This window comes from Betta splendens, chromosome 2 (assembly GCF_900634795.4).
Source record: "Betta splendens chromosome 2, fBetSpl5.4, whole genome shotgun sequence".
In the NCBI taxonomy this organism is placed as follows: Eukaryota; Metazoa; Chordata; class Actinopteri; order Anabantiformes; family Osphronemidae; genus Betta; species Betta splendens.
The window spans coordinates 14,021,767-14,042,517 of NC_040882.2; the positions used below are offsets into that span (position 1 = coordinate 14,021,767).

General features: G+C 40.8%; 1 protein-coding gene across 2 annotated transcripts in view; it reads left to right on the plus strand.

Moving 5' to 3' along the window:
- Positions 1-270: 270 nt before the first annotated feature.
- Positions 271-20,751, plus strand: part of dnah2 (dynein, axonemal, heavy chain 2) — a 39,862-nt gene continuing 19,381 nt past the window's right edge. The window contains exons 1-44 of one of the 2 annotated variants that reach the window (XM_029136463.3): positions 271-560; positions 798-885; positions 974-1,138; positions 1,225-1,459; positions 2,236-2,346; positions 2,778-3,016; positions 3,220-3,411; positions 4,027-4,184; positions 4,627-4,714; positions 5,027-5,232; positions 5,410-5,539; positions 5,734-5,916; positions 6,025-6,239; positions 6,372-6,518; positions 6,935-7,091; positions 7,321-7,430; positions 7,615-7,744; positions 7,889-8,077; positions 9,369-9,513; positions 9,682-9,874; positions 10,066-10,266; positions 10,495-10,651; positions 10,879-11,053; positions 11,184-11,347; positions 11,654-11,815; positions 12,083-12,186; positions 12,433-12,589; positions 13,036-13,118; positions 13,399-13,579; positions 13,864-14,002; positions 14,687-14,904; positions 15,095-15,187; positions 15,399-15,524; positions 15,857-15,967; positions 16,085-16,273; positions 16,841-16,944; positions 17,222-17,411; positions 17,533-17,713; positions 17,797-17,924; positions 18,126-18,278; positions 18,428-18,553; positions 19,256-19,474; positions 19,950-20,067; positions 20,431-20,567. In XM_029136463.3, coding sequence (XP_028992296.1) covers positions 853-885; positions 974-1,138; positions 1,225-1,459; positions 2,236-2,346; positions 2,778-3,016; positions 3,220-3,411; positions 4,027-4,184; positions 4,627-4,714; positions 5,027-5,232; positions 5,410-5,539; positions 5,734-5,916; positions 6,025-6,239; positions 6,372-6,518; positions 6,935-7,091; positions 7,321-7,430; positions 7,615-7,744; positions 7,889-8,077; positions 9,369-9,513; positions 9,682-9,874; positions 10,066-10,266; positions 10,495-10,651; positions 10,879-11,053; positions 11,184-11,347; positions 11,654-11,815; positions 12,083-12,186; positions 12,433-12,589; positions 13,036-13,118; positions 13,399-13,579; positions 13,864-14,002; positions 14,687-14,904; positions 15,095-15,187; positions 15,399-15,524; positions 15,857-15,967; positions 16,085-16,273; positions 16,841-16,944; positions 17,222-17,411; positions 17,533-17,713; positions 17,797-17,924; positions 18,126-18,278; positions 18,428-18,553; positions 19,256-19,474; positions 19,950-20,067; positions 20,431-20,567 — 6,642 coding nt within the window. In that variant the 5' untranslated portion in view covers positions 271-560; positions 798-852. The remainder of the gene's footprint in view (positions 561-797; positions 886-973; positions 1,139-1,224; positions 1,460-2,235; positions 2,347-2,777; positions 3,017-3,219; positions 3,412-4,026; positions 4,185-4,626; positions 4,715-5,026; positions 5,233-5,409; positions 5,540-5,733; positions 5,917-6,024; positions 6,240-6,371; positions 6,519-6,934; positions 7,092-7,320; positions 7,431-7,614; positions 7,745-7,888; positions 8,078-9,368; positions 9,514-9,681; positions 9,875-10,065; positions 10,267-10,494; positions 10,652-10,878; positions 11,054-11,183; positions 11,348-11,653; positions 11,816-12,082; positions 12,187-12,432; positions 12,590-13,035; positions 13,119-13,398; positions 13,580-13,863; positions 14,003-14,686; positions 14,905-15,094; positions 15,188-15,398; positions 15,525-15,856; positions 15,968-16,084; positions 16,274-16,840; positions 16,945-17,221; positions 17,412-17,532; positions 17,714-17,796; positions 17,925-18,125; positions 18,279-18,427; positions 18,554-19,255; positions 19,475-19,949; positions 20,068-20,430; positions 20,568-20,751) is intronic. The other variant, XM_029136482.3, reaches the window with a different exon arrangement.

Here is a 20,751-nt window from a genome sequence, read left to right on the forward strand (position 1 = left end):
TCTGTTCCACAGCGCCGACTCCATACGACCTCACCTTGTGCTTGGGTTTTTGAACCAGCACCTTGATTATGTTGAAAACAGCTTTAAAGGACACATTTTGATTGCTTAAGTGACACTAAGATCCAGAAGTAAACATTGTTTTATTCTTAAGCCTAAATTAGAGGAACTGGGGTTTTCATGCAGCTTTCCACCGACCGTAGGAACGTGCCGGTAGGGGGCGCCCCAGGACAAGTGTTCAGCAGGGGCGGGAGGAAGACGAAGTCAACGCTTCCTGTTGAGTTATTAAACTCACTGCATGTCCTAAAGTTATGGCCTAATAGCGTCACGTGTTCGTGGAAAAGGTTGAGCTTTGTTCTCATAAAAAATCTTTTTTCTGTGTACTGGCGAAACTCGACGAGCCGGGTCCTGCCGCCGCACCAGACGTTACCAGGGCAACCAAGCGTTGCCATGGAGACGTGTACACCGACGCGCTGCTCGTAGGAGTTGGCTGCCTGGCGGTAGTTTTACAGTCCAAAGGAGAGCGTCTTTAAGCTCATGAGCTCAAGACCTGACGCATCAAAGTGAGTAACTAATGCTAACGTCAAGTCCATTGATAATCGTTTGCTAGCTCGAAGTTAGCTACAAGCGGCTAACAACCTTACTGGCAAGTTCAATCATGTAATGCAACTATAATGGCATTATGGAAGTAACGTTGGTGTGTGTGCTAAACTAAATTTAAATTCGGTTTAAGGTACGCGAAACATTTGCTGTGTCAGCATGTCACAGTTGTTGTGCCTGTTTGTGCGTTTCTCATCAAGTATTTTATGAACCACGTGGCAAGAGGCGAGCTTTGCCGCGGGACCTGTGAACGTCATGGTGGAGGATCACATCAAGAGCATTCGTGAGGTAAATCTGAATCATTGTTTCCGTTCACGCACAAAGTTGTTCCAGTAGTTAATCGTCGTTCAACCCCTTCTTCCTTCTTCGCCGGAAGCTGGTGATCCGCTGCGTGGCCGTTTCCGGTGTAGCGGAGGAGCTGTGGACGGAGGAGAATGAGAAGGCCGTGGACCGGTTCATTGAGGACACGTCCATCACACTCATGGTGGTGTACGAGGACCCCAGCGCGGGGCTGCGGGTGGAGCACACCATGCCCTCACACGTACTGTACCCCATCACTATTGCTTCAAGTTGCTCAACCACTCTCTACTCATCACCCCCCCACGATTAAAAATGCTTGTTTCTCAGGGACAGTGGCTGCAGCAGCTCTCCTACTTCACTCGCGTCCCGGGAGCCTTCGTCACGGCGGAGACGTTTAACACGGCCGTACAGTTTGGCAGCGCGCGCGGCAGCCCCACGCGCCGGCTGCTCCGGGACATGGCCTGCCTGCACGCCCCCCCGCTCGCCCTCTGCACCTTCAGGGTCAAGAGCCTCAAGGACACCTACACCAATAACATGCACTGCTACGTGGCCACCCTCACAGGTAGGCACCGGCACCGCAGAGGGATGGTATTCACGCACAACTTCCACGTTACACAAAACGCCTTGACTCGTACTGCAGCGTTGTCTTCCCGACTGGGATTTGTGAGCAGCCTGCACTGGCAGCGTTTGCGAAGGGCCTTTGAGGCGTCTTTGAAATACCTCATTATCTCTGTCCCATGACAGACACGCTTTCCTTCCTTCAAACTGAGCCACGTGCAACCGAGGTAATTGAGGTTGTTGTTGTAAGTCAATGTGGGCCATGCCCCATTGTATGTTTGTTCATGCTTGTTTTCCACGTGTTTTAGTAAATTGCATTGCTTCCGCAGTAGGAGGACCTTAAAGTAACACAAATCCCCTATGCGAACTTAGCGGCCCTGGTATTGATTTGGGATTTCCAGTTTTGGCTGTAAGCGTTTGCAGCTTCAGAGCCGCACAAACGTATAAATCTGTAAATGAAAACAGCAGGACGGATACCGATAGCATCTGTGCTGCGCAGGGAGCAGATGGTTCTGAGGAAGCGTCTGAGGATTTTAGCATTTGTGGGGTTTTTAACCAGGTAGTTAACAAAATAATGACAAAGGCAAAATTCTCCTACATTATATGATGCATTTAATAAATTCACTATCCCCAAGACTTTAGGAAGGTGAGCACATTTCCTAGACCCCTGTCAGTTATATTACACAGACACCACATGCCTGTATTAATCAAACAACAGGCTTTATTTGAAATATTATGATACAATATCAGCAATAATCTGTATGATTTCATTTTTAACAGATGAAGTGCATAACAAGGTGGGCAAAACGGTTCTTTACATCCCAATGGAAGCCTTGCAGTTCAGTCCTGAGGAGGCCAAGAATGACTTAGCGCTGGTGCAGAGATTGGAGAGTAAGTGTAAGGGGGCTGGGGTGCCTTTCTTTTTCCATGTGGCTTTGTAGACTGTCTTTTTAAAATCCACCCTGACAAGACTTCTGGTCTGTAAGATTCTGTTGTAAACAGCAGATTTGTAGCATTGATTCTCTGTCAAACTCGGCAGTTTAATACGCCTGCTGTACTGTACCTTTTACCTGCATCAGTCCAACATTATTGTTTTCGGCATTCCTCTCTTAGTTCGGGCATCCTTTATCTTTTCTTGCAACACATTTCTCGCCTCAAACAAATAAATTGATTCCAACATTTATTTAGTCATTCCTTCAGAAATTGCTTTTTACTGCTCCCTTTGTCCTCCTGCTATCTCTCTTGTGTCTTTGTTGTCCCTCCCGAGATTTTCATGCTTCTGTGTTTGCTTTTTCTACTCATTGCTTCTCCTATTTTTATAGCTGTTGTCATCAAGTGGACAGATCAAATCAAGGAGGTACTCAATGCACAAGAAATAATGAATATGCGGGACGACTGTGGTCCACTGCACGAGATAGCTTTCTGGAAGAGTCGCTCTATCAAGCTGCTGAACATCAGCCAGCAGCTGCAAAACCCAGGGGTCCGACACATCCAGAAAATCCTGCAGCTCTCAAAGTCTCTGTATGAACAATGTTTCTCCAAAGTAACCAAGGCTATACAGGTATAGGAAATCTCCTAGTAGATGTACAGTATAGTAAAAGTCAAAGAACATGACTGACTACTGTCATAACATTATACAGTGTATATATTTTTTTGTTATATTTTATCATCTGGCCACCAAAAGAAATGCATCTGGAGCATGTTGAAATCTTATGTTAACATGACTGTTACAATAACATTAATACTTGTGTATGTGTTCTGCAGGATTACTCTCTGCAAGCCCAGTCAAACCTGCAATTCCTCTCTATTCTAAAGAAACCCTGCGAAGAGTTTGCTCAGCTCAAACCTAACCAAGCTGCTCCAAAGCTGCAGCATATTGTCAGTCTGATTCGAGTCATTTGGGTCAACTCCAGTTACTACAACACCGACGAGAAAATCATTGGTCTTTTCCGCAAGGTATGCGCTTTGATCCAGAAGCGTAATGATTCGTACAAGCACACTGCCCTGCCTCTGTCTCGCTGTCACTTCTTATACTCTTCCACGTGAACTGTTTTCTATACTGAGTGTAACACGCTGCAGTTCACCCACACAACACTAACAGTTATCTGTTAGAAAACAATTCATATGTGACTCCCTCACTCCTCAGAAATTGGAACAGATCAAATATTTTTGTGTCATGGTCTAATCTTTCATCCAGCTGTTGGTCTCTGCTGAAGACAGGAGAGTTATCTACATGTACAGTAGCTGCACATGCAACTGTGTAAAAAGAAACCGATATGATGATTACAGATATACAGCACATGGCAGAGTAATAAGCAATCCAGATGAAATGTATGTGGGGAGTGATGAAAGTCTGAAAGTGCAATGTAAATCAGGAAGATTACACGTTGGCTGGCTGGCTACATGTATCTGCTTCTCTCATCAATCCTTTCATCTTTCCTCATTTTAATAAGTGATGCTCTACATTTATGGAGCTATAGCTTTATGTAAACCAAGATTGTACTCCATCATTTGTGCTCAGCTCTGTGACTCTTAATTTCTATAAGTCTTGACTTTTTTCTGCATTTGCAGATGACGAGTGAGGTCGTGTCTTTGTGCCTCCAATCCATCTCTCTGGACAGGATCTTTGAGGGCTATGTGCTGTCCAGCAAGAAAACGCTCAGCGAATGCATCCAGTGCTGCGAGTCTTGGAAAGACATATATCTGCATGCCTCAAAGCTCCACCGCAAGTAGGAGAAATCCCATCAGCATAGAGGCTCATGACTCTAATCACAGTTAACCAGTACCCTAAGGCACCTAAAGATTGTACTCTTAAAAACTGTACTAAACACTTGTATCGACATTCAACATGTTTGAGGTGTTCAACAATGTATGGGGGTTTTCGTTAAAACTTGAAATGGCATATGAAAAAAGCAGTGTAAAATAGAATTTTGATGAGTATACAAGCATGCATGCAGCTCATTTAGAGAATGCTTCCACATATATTGTTTGTGGAACTAAAAGCACTTTCTCACTGTAAATTAACATTAAAACCATTTAAAGATTAATCCCAGTCATACTGAGGGATCTGAAAGCATCTTCAGAATCAGTGTAACAGTTGCTGCATGTTTGTTTCTGACTCATCATCCTCTATTCCCTTTTCTCTCCCTTTTATTCCACCTGTGTTTTTAGGAATTCTTCAAAAGGTTGGCTGCTGGACCACACCAACTTTTTTGTGGTAGTTGATTCTTTCATTCTGAGGTTCAAAAACCTGCTCGAGGTATTAACACATGTCCACAAACACATCATCACAATACAACTCTACAATATGGTGCAACATTGACATAGAATACATTGCATCATAGTCTATGTGCTATGACAAAGACAATAAAAGGCAGTTTTACTTTTTGTGTGCCTGCTACTTTTGATATGTTGATTGTTAATGTATTATACTATTTTATTGTTCTAATTTTTTTTCTTTTCAATTGTACATGTGTTCCTTAGGTTAATTACTGTTAAGTACTCGTATAAACACATGGGTATATATTTTGTCAATACTGGACAGTACTAATATTTTAGCTTGCTCTTTCAGATATGTGACTGTCAACAACAGTTTGCCCGTTGGGAGGAAGGTCAGCAGAGGGCCCTGCCATCCTTCACGGGCTGCCAGGTACCAGAGTTCACTCGCTCACTCCTGGAGATAGAGGCGAACTATCAATGTGGCCTACAAAACCTGCGCTCTCTAGATAACGACATCCTTGATGTTAAGAACATCACATGGGGCCGGGAATTTACCAGGTAGGTCAGGTTAGAACAAATATAAACTAGGACTAAATGAAATGATATAAGTATGTTTGTTAAGAACAACTGAATATTGAATAATGCATATGTCCTAATCAGCTGCTCCACTAGTTGACAAATACTAGCAAGTCATGTTTTAATGACATTGTGTTTGTTGTTTGTGTGCATACACAGATTTCAGTCATTAGTAAAGGATCTGGAAATGATGATGCAAAATCTCATCAGTTCCGTGTTTAAGACAGTGACCACAGTAGAGGAAGGAGTTCGGCTTTTGGACATTTTTAGACCTTTATCTACTCGAGAGGTGACACAAACACATGCATGCAGTACATGCTAATGTTAAATTAAAGCTGGTCATTATTGAGAAACAATTAAATACTTTAATGATAATTTACTTTATATTGTGGTTTACCAATTTAAAGAGATATCTTAAACATAAGCCTGACATCTTGAGGCTCCATCTACTAATTCCTATCAATTAAATGTTTTAAACCTCAGGCCATCAAACCCACCATAGAAGCAAAGATGGAGGAAGTATACAACATATTTAACAGTGAGCTCAAAATGGTCAACAAGGAGATGAATCAGAGGAAGGAGCGGTTTCCTGACTATGTTCCACATTTAGCAGGACAGGCCCACTGGGCAAGAGCTCTCAGAAATCGCATAGACAAATCAGTGGAGGTAAATCTATTAGATGACATGGTCATCTACATTTATTCTTTTGAGTGCACATCAGCTACATCACTTCACTTACTTTCTTGACTCTTTGTTGTGTTTCTTTGTTTCCAGGTGCTTCAGAAGGCCCATTTTATGTCTAAGTCAAACACACAAAACCAAGTATTTGTTACCTATGATGAGATTGTCAAGTTCTTGGGTGAGATTGTGAAGAACAGTTTCAGCATGTGGAGCCAGAACCTGGACGGACAGTACATCAAAAAGCTAGAGCAGCCTCTCATGGTGCGCTGCAAGGACAAGTCTGCTAAACTGAACATCAACTTTGACAAGTGGGTCACACAAACAAATCATATAGCGCACGCTAGCCACAAAGCATTCTCATCTCACAATGCAATAACAAATCGTTCAGTAAACCTTTACCACAGTATATTCAAATTACTGGTATTTATGTGTTTTGCCAGGAACCTGTTGAACCTGTTCTCTGAGATCCACTATTGGGATCGACTAAAGTTTGAGATTCCCCAGAGTGTGTCTGACATTTACCATGAGAGGGAAGACCTGAGAGGCCTGAGAGAGAGAGTCCTGCTGCTGATCAGGGACTATAACAGGTGAGACACAGAGAGCAAACATGAACAAACAATGGTTTCTGATTCTAGAGGGCCTAACACAGGTACAGTAATAATATGACACATGCATATCATAATTTGATCTACGTAGTATTTGTATCATAAAAAGAGCATCATCCAACTGACCATTTATGTTGTATACAGTAACAAAGATAGAAAGAATGTTTGGAATTTAGCTATTGTTGCAGGATTGTAACTGAATAACTGACAAGCATTTCTCTACCTATCCTACTGCTACTTGAATGTGAATCCTTAGTCATTAGATGAAATGCGGTCATCATCACTGAACTGTGATGTGGTGTGTATCTGTGTGTGTGTGTGTGTGTGTGTGTGTGTGTGTGTGTGTGTGTGTGTGTGTGTGTGTGTGTGTGTGTGTGTGTGTGTGTGTGTGTGTTCAGGATCATTGGAATGCTGTCTCCCAGTGAGTTGGGTCTATTTCAGGAGCGAATCCGCAGCATTGATAAGAAGATTCAGCCTGGCCTGACCAAGCTCACGTGGCTGACTAAAGGAGCTTCTAACGTCTTCATCCGTGACTGTCTGCTGCAGGTTCACAAGGTTGTAACACACACTCTGTGGGTACTGCCTCGCTGGCTTTTGACTACTTATAGCTTAGAATGCTGGGCGAAAAGAGAGGAGTGAGCAATAAATAATAGATTTTCTGAGCAGTGTAGTTTGCTTTTGAACATGGACATAGCTTTGATAGATGTTAGGTCATAAGATGTTCAGGCATGTTCTAGGCAACTGTGTACTGAGCAGCCCTTCTCCTTTCCCTGTTGCACTGCAGGTGCAGCTGACTGTTGATAGCTACAAAGTGTCCAATTTGTCCATCTCCAACCTCTGCCGCCAGATCAGTGAAACATTTCTGGTTAGACTGGATGGAAAGACTGTGTACAGGTAATGAGAGACATGTGGTGAAAAATAAATAAATGATCTTTGCATGTATAGTATTGCTAGTTACATGTGGGCTTGCTCATAAAAACTCAAATATAATGTAATGTAGATTTTATAACCTGGAGGTTTTTCAGCAGGTCTCTTTTACACATTTCTATGGTGTTAGTTGTGTTCTGTGCCTTCGTAGGAATGTGGAGTTTGAGAATGACCAGAAGGCTTACCAGCAGAGACAGCTGCAAACTCTACGCTCAGCACACCAGGAAATAGTTGACCTCATGACCCACATTTATAGCATCTTCTCAGAGGATGGATATGAGGTCTGTGCTATTTTTGTTCGTATTTATTAAATATAAAGAAACACTCACAAAAATGAATTGAATAAATAAAAAAGCCTTTTGTGTGTGTAGCTTTACAATGAACGTACTACAAAGTCCTGTGTCCTGTGTGTACTTCTCATCAAGGTCACGGAGCACTGGGTGACCTACACAAAGAAGGTGGACCACATGGTAGAAGAAGCTTTCAGAAGCAACATCAAACACTCCATGAAAAACCTATCGAGGGCCATTAACGGCGACAGTAAGACATCACCGAATCCATTGTTTAAAGTCCTCGTAGCACTGCGCCAGACAACCTCTCAAACAACACAGAAGGTAACAGCAAACCCTTTGAGTTAAGTTACAAGAGTTCTAGTAATGAAAACAGAACGGTGCAGAACAGTGAAATAATATCACAGTTGTATTTTTTGCATGGGAAACAGTAAGCTACACAAAGTCTTAAGCAGACACACACATGTACACACAATCACCACTGCTCAATGCTGTCAAAATATCAAAGGACAAGATGAGGCCCAAACATCCTAATCAAATATTATGCCTGGCATCTGTACAGAAGTGTCACAGCCTCATGAAAGATAGACCTGTCTTCTTAACATAAACTCTAACCTGAGGCCACCAAACAGGCCACACGTGTCACATTCACATGACAACAGAGGGGGGTTCACATTAACCCTCTGGCTTCTAGTCAACTTGGCTTTGATGCACCTGTAGCTTTGTTGCTTTCATAAACAAGCCAGACATAACTACACAAAAGCCCTCACACACCTCAATTTCTACTCTCAAAAAATATACCTAGAGATCAAACATGCAGCTGCCATGAAAAAAAATAAAAAAACACTGGCACTATTTGTCCTGAGGTTTTTCGCAGGTGCACTCAAGCCCAACTCAGCTCCCAGGTCCTTTATTCCCTGGCCATTAGGCAAGAAAGACCTATTCACTACCTCGAGGACTTGACTATGTACTGGATGGTAAGACTGGGCACAGTCTGCGAACTATGCACTTGCGAAAATTAGGGGAAATCTTCTGCAACTTCAGGCCAAGATAAGGACACATGCCCTTCTTAGGACAAGGAGATGAGAATATACGATACATACAGTACTTTATTGATCCCCTTGAGGGGAAAATTGACGTGTGACAGCCCCCATGAACTAAGAAAGTGGGCTGCCAGACATGGCGGTGCCCTGAGAGCTAGTGTGAAGTGTCTTGCTTAAGGACACACTTCTCGCCAAAGACAGGGATCGAACTGAGGACCTTCAGCTTCCCAGGCCAATGTTCTTCCTATTGAACTGTGCAGTAGAGACATCCAAGATACAGCGGTCTGAATCAGGGCATGACCCCCTGCCCCACAGCAAAATGAGGAGAGGGCTTGAACTGTGCAGCCATAGGAGAACTTGCTCTAGCTGTGGAGTTTGTTTCTGCAAAGACAACTCTACTGTTGTTTGCACAGCCTGCTGTTCTTGAAGCAACCAAGACTAGTGTTAAATGGTTAAATAACTTAATATTTTGTACCCAGTACAAAAACTGATGCTAGTTGACTAAAACATAAACAGCTCAGTATATTTGTGGCCACTTTGTTCATTTTGTTCATGGGTCTTTTTCTGTACAGGTGGAATTCTCCCCCACGCTCGGAAAGCTTGCTGAAATGGTGAACATCATGCCTCAAATTATCAGCACCATCTCAGAATTTAAACGGCTGCCTGAACTTCTTGACTGCAAACAGTCAGAGGTGAAGCCCATACACGCCAGCATAGGTAAGACATACGGTGTATTACAATCATGTTTTTTCCCACAGAAAAATCCAAACGTCAATCCAGTTTTTCAGCAAACTGAGCAATTGTCAGAGCAACTGTGCACGTGCTCGCGTTGCAGATGAAGATTACTAAACAATGTATGTAACACATGACTTTTTTATTCCACAGAGCAAGATGAGGAGATAAAAAGGATTCGGGCTGCAGTTGCCACAGGAATGACGGCCAATGCTAGTCAACTGCAGGCCTATCTGAAAATGTGGGACAAATACAGGGACATCTGGCATATTGACAAAGACTCCTTTATACAACGCTATCAGAGACTCAACCCGCCAGTTACCTCGTTTGATGCAGATATTCCCAGGTACTGAAAATGAAATCTCCTTTTAAATGTCAACTGGTTAAGTGTCTGTGGGCGGTTTTGTTTTTGAACCTTTTGTTTTTAAAGCATTGAAATATGTTGTAAATGTTATTATTAACCTATCAAACAAATGCCTTTAAAATGTGTTTTTTGCAGTCACAAAGCATTATTCTTCATCATTCTGCTTATCTTAGGTACACGGAAAAGGCCAACAGTGTTCAACAGGAAGAGACTGTCGTAAACATCCAGTTTGTGATGCTGGACTGTTCACCTCTCAAGTCGTCACTGGTGCAACACTGCAATGAGTGGCAAACCAAGTTCACTGAGCTGCTCAGCCATATGGCCAGCACCCGCCTGAAAGAACTTCATGTTTCTCTACAGGACAATGCAAACAGGTGATGTCAGGGGTCGGTTTGTGAATGAGGCAACATGTAACTAAACAACATCTCCAACAGAAAAATGGTTATATTATGAAACTCTTATTATACAATAATACACATAATATTGAGTTGATGTGTACCTTTGTGAATACATTTTAGTAGACTGTTCAGCACAGTATATTTTGAATATTGGTTTTGGATGCTCTCAGTGGTGCAGTTATTATGTTTTATGTTTGTGTTTAGGCTAAGACAACCTCCCCAGACACTGGCTGAGCTTGGTGATAGCCTAAAGCTCTTGGAGACTCTGCAGGGTAATTTGGCCAGGACAGAAGCTCAGATTCCTCTCATCCATGACCAGTTTGCAATCCTAGACAAATATGAAGTCCCAGTTGAACAGGCTGTAAGTGTTCATCCACACAAACGGCATATATATATATATATATATATATATATATATATATATATATATATATATATATATATATATATATTATTATATATATATTATTATATATATTGTATTTCATAATTTGCATTGACTTTGTCAGATTACAGTAGTGTGAAAAACCTCCTTATTAATAATTTAATTATTAATAAGCAAAAATTAACAACTTGTTTCACCCGCAGGTGCAAAACATGCGTGAGGTGCTGAATGACGAGTGGGTGTGGTTCCAGCAGGTGTTGATTGACAGCGACATCATGCTGCAGAAACACAAGGAGAAGTTTAAGAACAGCTTCATCCTCTCCTTTGAGGAGTTTAAAAAAAAGATTCAGGATACTTTGCAGGAGTTCAACAGCACAGGTTACAATCTCCTCTGTACAAACAAGCCTGCATCTAACAAACCTTTTAGACTCTGTATTATATATGCCCTTTGCTTTTGTGTGTATTTGTTGATGTGAATATTGTCAAACAGTGCTTTTTGTATATACAGGTCCATTTGATAGTGCACTGAGCACTGGGTTGGCTCTTAAACAAATAGTGGAGCATCGCACCAAACTGGAGACTCTCAAACAGGAACAGACCACTATTCTTCACGGTCTGGGCTTTTTCAAAGTAGATCAGCCCCCCTCTAAAACCATCCAGGCACTGGAGAAGGTCTGACACAGCACAAAAATCACATTCCCAACTTACATGTGTACATTCATAACATTTTGCAAACTTGAGAACAATGTTTCCTAGAATGTGTAAAAGCAGTTTTTTTAGATATAGATATAGTATAGTATAAGTATATATAGATATAGATTTTGATATTAATATAGATACCGGGAAGAGTTATATCCTTTTTTTAATAGAACTGACCTTGCACATACTAGTAATAGGACTGCAATAGCAGTTCATGTAGAGATTAGGGCACCGTGTTATTTCTGCTGATGTTTGCTTGTGTCTGTATGTCTTGGACAGGACATAGATCAACTGCAGGAAGTCTGGGCCATCACAGAAGAATGGAACACCAAATGGAGCAAATGGAGGACTCGTCAGTTTGCTACACTGCACACAGAAGACATGGAAAGCGTAGCACAGGACATGTTCAAGAAACTCATCAAGCTCCAGAGAGAACTTAAGGTCTGATTTGCCACAGTCAAATTTGACTTTCTAGTGAAATCCAGAAAATCATAGTAATTGAATATTTATTTGTTACTGTATGAACCATGTAGATACGGCACTGTAGTTGTGAAATCTTCCAAATATAAAATTAAATTTAGACTATGTTTCAATTAATAATGGATGTACCCACAGCAGATTCACCTCTGCATTTCTCTGCTAATACTGTGTGTGCAAATCTCACATCTGTAATACACACAATAGCAGGGTTCTGATCTGTGATTGCAGGACAAGGAGTGGGACATAGTAGACTTCTCTAAAAACAAGATTGACCAGTTCAAGCGGATCATCCCTCTCATCACCAACATGAGGAATCCAGCCATGAGAGACAGGTACGAACAGAAAATAGAGAACATTCACTTATAATGCTTATTATAAGGACTGGAGTCTGAGACAATTAAAGCATATATGGAATAGAGCAGTTCTAAAAGCAGGACAAACCTTTATCGTTAATTAGACATTTTATCGTCACATGTTTCCTTCCTTTTTGTATTGAGCAGAGCCTGGTGCAGTTTACAGCACACAACTCAATCATATAAAGCAATGAGAAAGTGTTAGTTAACTAACCCTACTTTCAGGCATTGGAAGCAAATCCGTGAAGACCTGCAGTGCTCCTTTGACCACACCAGTGCTGAATTCACCTTGGAGAAGATGATATCTCTGGGCCTGGACAAGTTTACTGACAACATCTGTGACATCTCTGGCGCTGCCACCAAGGAACTCTCCATAGAGCAGGTTTGAGTCTTTTTTCCTTAAACTCACTTGGCTTTTTTATAGCTTCTTCTGTAATTAATATTAACCAGCACCTCGCCAAGAATATGAGTGAGCAAAGCCAAAAGGCATAAGGCTTTCTTCAGTGTTTTTTTTTTTAGGCCTGCTGTCTGCAGCCATGTCTGCCTCTCATTAGCATTTAAAAGAGATTCAAGCCAATTTGTTGATTGTATTTACTCATATTACAACATTTCTATTCACATTACACATTTACTAGGAAAACAGAATGAGGCTACATAATTCTGATTCGTTCTGATAAGGATTTGAGGACACAAACTGAAATGTTTCATAAAGCTATTCCTCTTTAATATTGTCCAGATGTGCCTTTTAGCAATGTTGCCCCTTCATTTTGCCACCTCTCCAACACCTATTGTCTTGTCCATTAACATTACTGTGTTTTTGCATTGAAGGGTCTGGAAAGCATTAGCAAGACTTGGGAGGTAACACTCCTTGACATTGCACCTTACAAAGATAAGCATCATTACTGGCTAAGGTGAGAAAGTGATCCTTGACGGCAGGGTAACGATCTGTTACTGATGTCATCCAGACTGAAGACTTTTGAGTCTTATCGGCTTATTGCTCTTTTATAAAGTGTGAAGGTGATCAGTGATGAAATATCATTTGGTGTTTAATAAGTACATATTCAAATGACATTAATTAGGCCCTTAGAGTCTCAAAAGGAAATATACAGTATTCAAATAAGAACTGTGATTAGTATGTAGCTTTAAATAATCATTAACTTTCATGCTTCATTCTCCCGCTGTTTCCCTCAGAGGTACAGATGAGGTTTTCCAGGCCCTAGAGGACAACCAGGTCATCCTGTCCACAATGAAGGCTTCTCGCTATGTGAAAGTCTTTGAGCAGGAGGTGGACTGCTGGGAACGACAGCTCTCGCAGGTGCTCGAGGTCATTGAAATGATCCTCACCGTACAGCGTCAGTGGATTTATCTGGAGGTACATTCTGTATATGTGGTTTTATTTCATTCCTTTATAAAACAAGCTGTTGGAACAGTAGCCTGCATTCTAATTGAGCCCTTCTAACTGTAATGATAAACCAGTAATTAGAATGTAAATAAGTTTCACTGAGGATTGCTTTCTGCCCAGTCCTGCAGTCTGTGCTGTTATCAGTTCATTACATTACTACTACTACTAATATTATTAATGGGTCACTATTGGGTATTGTCACAATTTATATTTCCATGTCACTCTGCTCCTATGTTGATTCTTATTCGATCTAGAACATTTTCCAAGGAAAGGATATACGGGAGCAGCTGCCTCAAGAGTGCAAACAGTTTGAAGATATCAGTTCTAGTTGGAAAATGATCATGAGCCAACTTTATAAAGATAACAACGCCTTGCGAGGAACACACCACCCTGGTATGAACCTGCTACCTCTTGTTATCAAAAATGTTGTCACAGATTCAGTTTTCTGGGTTCTCAAGGTATGAAAGTAAGTGAGCTATAGGCCTACTGTTATATATAATTTAAAAGAAGCCCAGAAGGTGCTTAGACTGCCTTTAGTTTCTCTCAGTTAAGTATTAATTTTTGCTTTTTTTAGGATCCAAGATAAGTTACAGATTCTTTGATAATATACTTAAATGATTTTGCCATTAAAACGTAAAATTGTCTTAGTCACTTGCCTTAACAATACTACATGAGAGTGTAGAAGTTTATATTGCAGTTTCATAATGTATGTTTCTATACTAACTTAGAAATTATTAATCATGGAAGCAGCTAAGGGCAAACCAAACACTTTGAAAAGTTTTCTTGTTTGGCCTTTCTGAAAGAAATCACCAAGGGAAAAAACATGAATTTACATTCTCACAGAGTCTGGGAACCAACACAACAGGAATTACTCGACCAGCTGCTGTGTTTTTCCTGCTGTGAGTTTGAGTGGCTTCCTACAGCTAACATTAGCTTTCCCTTTGTGAAAGGGAATATTAATAAAATATATGTAGACAGTTTAAAGTAATACTTTTTGACACATGGGCTAATACAAAGAATCTATACGATATTCAGACCTATGTGAAACCTTCAGTCAGCTGGTTCTCTGTCTTTCAGGCTTTGCAGAGACATTGACAGAGATGAGTGCCAAGCTGGAGGAGATCCAGAAGTCCTTAGACATGTATCTGGAAACCAAGAGGCAGCTGTTTCCAAGATTCTACTTCCTGTCCAATGACGATGTGCTGGAGATCCTGGGACAGTCACAGAACCCAGAAGCCGTTCAACCGCACCTGAAGAAATGTTTTGACAACATCAGGAGCCTGCGCATAGAAAAGGCACAGACATTACATAAGCACAGGGTCACATACACATGGCTTCATCTGGGAAGCCGTACTTTAGGGCAAATTTAGTTGATTAAATTGTGTCACAGTAGCCATAGTGTCTGTAACTGCATGATGTTGTAGGAGATTTTATCCACGTTTACTGAATATATGGATGCAGCCTGACTCTGCTTGTCTTTGGTAGGTGGGAAATAAAACAGGTGCCACAGGGATGTCCTCTGCTGATGGAGAGTACATTGAGCTCATCCAATCAGTACAAGTGGATAGACCAGTGGAGGTACAGCGATGATGATGATGATGATGATGATGATGATGATGATGATGATGATGATGATGATGATGATGATGATGATGATGATGATGAGGAGGAGGAGGATGATGATGAGGATGATGATGAGGATGATGATGACTAAGTTTGGCATGATAAATGCAATAAACAAAGTCACAGTGGAAATGGTGGAATATGATCATGTTTTGTTTGCATTTAGGTTTGGTTGTGTGACGTTGAAAAGACCATGCGAATTACCCTGAAAGATTGTCTGAACAGTTGCCTTGTAGCTCTCAAGAAAATGACAGGGCAGAGAGACAAATGGGTGAAGGACTGGCCAGGACAGGTACATCTTTCTTTTCTTTCCTTTTTAATTGCCTTCATTGCTTTTTCACCGACTTGTGTTTGACTTGTTGTCACAAAAAGAGCTGAAGCTGCATTCTATAGCAATGCAAATCAATTTTTCAGGGTGTAATATCAAATATAATTTTAAGATTTTCCCCCTTAACCCTGATGTGATTTTCTTAACATTTGTACCAGTTTTTACCCAGTACAAATATCACATTTATAAACTGTGACTAGAAAATAAACTGAAAAAAAGTAATAACTTTTAGAAATAGAAAATCAAACATTACAGTAAACCAAGTTATTCACCATCTTGTGTTCCATCCGTTTTAGATGCTGATCACAGCCAGTCAGATCCAGTGGACCACTGATGTCACTAAAGCTCTCACTATCAGCAAGGAGAGAGGTGACAAGGCAGCACTAAAGTCCATTAAGGAGAAAAAGGTCTTACGATCATATGTTCTTAAGCATGTGCTGTGTTCCTCCTTGGATAATGACAGAAAGAATTGCTTGTTCCACATAAGTAGCCTTAATTGCTTGGTTTCCCCACTTCATTCTCAGGTCTCCATGCTTCAAGGCTATTCTGAGATCATCCGTGGTAACCTGTCCAAAGTTTTGCGTCTAAAGATTGTAGCACTGGTCACGGTGGAGGTTCATGCCCGGGATGTCATTGACAAGCTGATCAAGGCCGGCTGTCGTGATGTCACTGCCTTTGAGTGGCTCTGCCAGTTGAGACTATACTGGGAGAAGGTATGATTTGAGCACTGTAAGACAGAACATACTGCTTGGACAAGGGACAGGCAGTATGGAAGAAGTAGGAAACAGCCTTTTAAAAGGATAGTTGACTGATAATTGAGTTATTTTTTATTTGACCAGATTCAGAAAAATAAATTAGAGAGATGGAAAATGATCATACGTAATTATACACTACCTGATATAGTTTCTGTGATGGATGGTTGGAATATCTGCTGAGCAATTAATCGTAAGCCTGTATTTTATTCACAGCAAAGTTTCATTACTGATACTTAATGAGACACGACGGGTACAGATCAATAGTTTGTGGAGATGCATTTTGCACAGACAAACAATTTGTATTTTTGCAAAACTATATCCTGGTTATAGCATTTTTAAAAGCGCTACAACAAAAGTTTTGTGACCCGACGTTTGTTATATTTTATGTTTCACTGTCCTCAACTCAGTAAATAACCTGCACAATGGCAACAAGCGATCAATGGTGCTGAGCTGAGCTGAGTTAGATGGAGCCCAAGTAAACGTTCAGTAAAAACTGTCTGTGTCCTTTGTATGTTTTTCCCACAGGATGTGAATGATTGTGTCGTCCGACAAACCAACTCACATTTCAACTATGGCTATGAATACTTGGGCAACTCTGGACGTCTGGCCATTACTCCACTTACTGACAGGTGACAGATATTAAAGCAGTACAGCTTAGTTGTACCAGTTATTTTAAGGCTTAATATTAAAAAACATGAAATCATATCAACATTAATATCAAGGCTGAGGACAGATTTGCACTGTCATTAGTACTTGTCAAGCAAATTATACCAGAGCAGACAGGCTGGCATCACCATGTGTTTTAGGTGTCTGCTTAATCTGTTTACACAGTAGATGGATAGATAGATATTATCATTACATTAATTTGATAAATTAAATGTTTTCCCTCACTGACTGATTATTCAGATGTTACATGACGCTGACCACAGCTCTCCATCTCCATCGTGGGGGGTCTCCTAAAGGCCCAGCTGGCACTGGAAAGACAGAGACAGTAAAGGACTTAGGCAAAGCACTAGGCATGTACGTCATCGTCGTCAACTGTTCTGAAGGCCTAGACTACAAATCCATGGGACACATGTACTCAGGTCTGGCACAGGTATGAATGAGGCGGTTGTTTACATGAATGACAAGGTGATGATGACAGTAATTATAGTGATTGTAATTAAAGTTATGTGAAGGACTTAGGATGTATCTGTTTTTGTGCCGACTCTGAACAGACAGGCGCGTGGGGCTGCTTCGATGAGTTCAACCGTATCAACATTGAGGTGTTGTCAGTGGTTGCCCAGCAGATCCTCTCCATCCTGTCTTCCCTCTCAGCTGGACAGTCCAAATTTCATTTTGATGGACACCACATTAGTCTGGTGGCATCGTGTGGCATCTTCATCACCATGAATCCAGGTAGGTACAAGTAAGGATTAAAAACGGTGCCAGTGAATCTCTGCATACCTTCATAATGTTTAGTCCTCGTTTGTTTTTCTAAGGTTATGCTGGACGTACCGAGCTTCCAGACAACCTCAAGTCCATGTTTCGACCAATCTCTATGGTGGTTCCAGACTCTACTCTAATTGCAGAGATATTACTGTTTGGAGAAGGCTTTAACAACTGTAAGGTACAGTGTTATCAATAAAGACAATTTAAAAAGTGATAAAGGGAGATCCAAATGTGAGTATATATACAGAGGTCTTATTGACGTGTATGCCTAACCCATGTTTAGTGCCATGGTGATTATATTCATCACAACCTCCCCTTCTGTCCTGCTTTCTCTTTTAAATGTGTCTATCTTCATGCTAATTGTCCTCTGTCTTTCTAGCTCCTGGCTAAGAAGGTGTTCACCCTGTACTCTCTGGCTGTGCAGCAGCTGTCTAAACAGGACCACTATGATTTTGGCCTGCGTGCTCTCACTTCCTTGCTACGCTATGCTGGGAGAAAGCGCCGCTCCTGCCCAAACATTTCTGATGAAGAAGTAGGTCCTTCTTTCTTTCTTTGCCTACCTGTGTCATGATGATTATGATGAATTAGCACCGTAGCACCTTGTGTTTGTTGGCCAATTTAAATAAAATGCAAATACTACAGCATGCTGAGCACCTCTGCTCATTGTACCTCTGTCCTCAGATCCTGTTAATGGCATTGAAAGACATGAACACTGCTAAACTCACCTCAGCTGATCTGCCACTATTTAATGGCATCACCCAGGACTTATTCCCTGCTGTGGAAACACCCGTTATAGATTACGGAAAGGTAAATGGAGCTACTGTAGGTCAGCAATCATACTACGCGATGAAGCACTTTGTTTCCTGTAACGTCCTTTTCAGTGTACCTGTTTTAGAGCTTTTTTGTATTTGTGTTCAGAGGCTTTTCTTGAAAACTGTCAGCTTCTTTTCATGTTAATTGTAGTGCCAGAACATACAGTACACTGCTTGTCCTTTTTCTGAACTGCTGCTGTCATTGCGTGTATAATTAATCATTCTGGCTTAACTCCTTAGACTGAATTGCACAGATTCATCATTTTCATGCAGAAACAAGCAATAGATTAAAAGCATTGTTTTTTGAAACACATGTCTTTTAATAATAAAAAGAAATGGGAGATGCAGAAAAGGTTGCTCTTTAGGAGATGCCATGAAATTAATAATGCACTGTTTCCTCTGTCCTTGTTAGGTAGACTTTTTTTCTGTCATCTTAGAGAACTTCTGTAACAGTCTCAGTATCATCTGTAGTACACTCCCAGACATGAACGACTCAGTCACACAAAAGACGTTCAATCACTCAAATTGTTATGATGCTATGGAATTATTTTGAAATTCATCCAAAAGTCCCTAAATTATATAATATATACTAGATTGACCATATATACAAGCAAAACCTTATGAATATTTGTGTACTGTATACAGTACAGTATGTCTCACAGACAGCCTGTTCATCTATCTCATCATTTTGTTGCAGTTGAAGGAAGCTATTGAGGCAGAGCTTCGTGGCAATGGTTTGCAAGTGACTCCTTTCATCATGACTAAAGTTATTCAACTTTACGAGACCAAAAATTCCCGACACGCATCCATGCTGGTCGGCAAGACAGGCAGTGCTAAGAGTGTTACATGGAGGACCTTGCAGAGGGCTCTCACTGTCCTGCACCAACAGGGGGCGTCTGAGTGTCAGCCAGTTCAGGTGGGTCTGGATAAGGAAGGAATCAATTGTAAATGTATTTTTATATTAATTGTCAGTGTATTTGTTATGGCAACATAAATATAATAAATATATTTCTGCATTTGTAACAAAATTCAAAAACTAGAGACACTAACTCTCCTTCTTTCAACCCTATTCCTACTAGATTCTAAGTATTCATTTGTCTTCCTTTTATGTACTAACCCGTAGACTTTACTTAGATACTTGCACACACTGAATAAAAGCCAGTTGAGTATGTAAGTATGTAAAGTATGTAAGGAAATTATTCATGTGTCTGCAACTATATACTTTCAACAGATGGTCAATTCTCTGGTTCTTTGTCAAGCATCCAATTATTTCATGTCAGTCGTGTTCTCGTGTTTTCTCATCTTTGTGACTACGCAAAACACCCTTCAGCAACTACGATCTTCGTTTTGCGTGATGTTGTCACTATGTTCTCTTTGATGGTGGTTAACAGGTTCATCCTCTGAATCCCAAAGCCATGAGCCTGGGGGAGCTGTATGGAGAAAAAGATCTCTCCACCAATGAGTGGAGTGATGGAGTGCTCTCATCTCTCATGAGATCAGCCTGTGCAGGTGCTAATGAGAAAAACCTATTGCTTATGTTACACGTACCGACACTTTTTTCTATTACAGCTTTTGTTTTGTTTTGTTTTTTGTAAAGAAGAAAATGTTGCATTTTGTTTAAGGGTAATTGAATTGCAAACAGGAAATAATTACACTTGGTAAACAGTCAACTATAGTAAACTGCCTCACATAGGTTGTAATAATTATTAATTTTATCCTTTTATATTTAGTAATTTTAATTATCTCTGACCCTGAGCACACACTGCAGAAAACAGCATGTCTTTAAACGTTGGCTTTTATACCACTTAACCCTTCTGTTCTTATGTGTGAAGATGTTTTCATTATTATGTTGCATCTATATCGATCCTGTAGATCAGAAACCAGATGAGAAGTGGATTGTGTTTGATGGGCCTGTTGACACGTTGTGGATAGAGAGCATGAACTCTGTAATGGATGACAACAAGGTGCTCACGCTCATAAACGGAGAGCGTATCTCAATGCCCGAACAGGTGGGTACAAATCTAGGCATTTTAGACGTGTAATGTAAAAACAAATCACCACAATATTTGTGTGCTTTACATGATTTTTTATGAAATAAATCACCTCATCTTATTTGTCATATTTTCAAAAGCTCCTAGTCTACTTTTCTTTTCCCCCAGTTCCCAGAGATGCAGGTGTAGAGAGGCGTCCTAC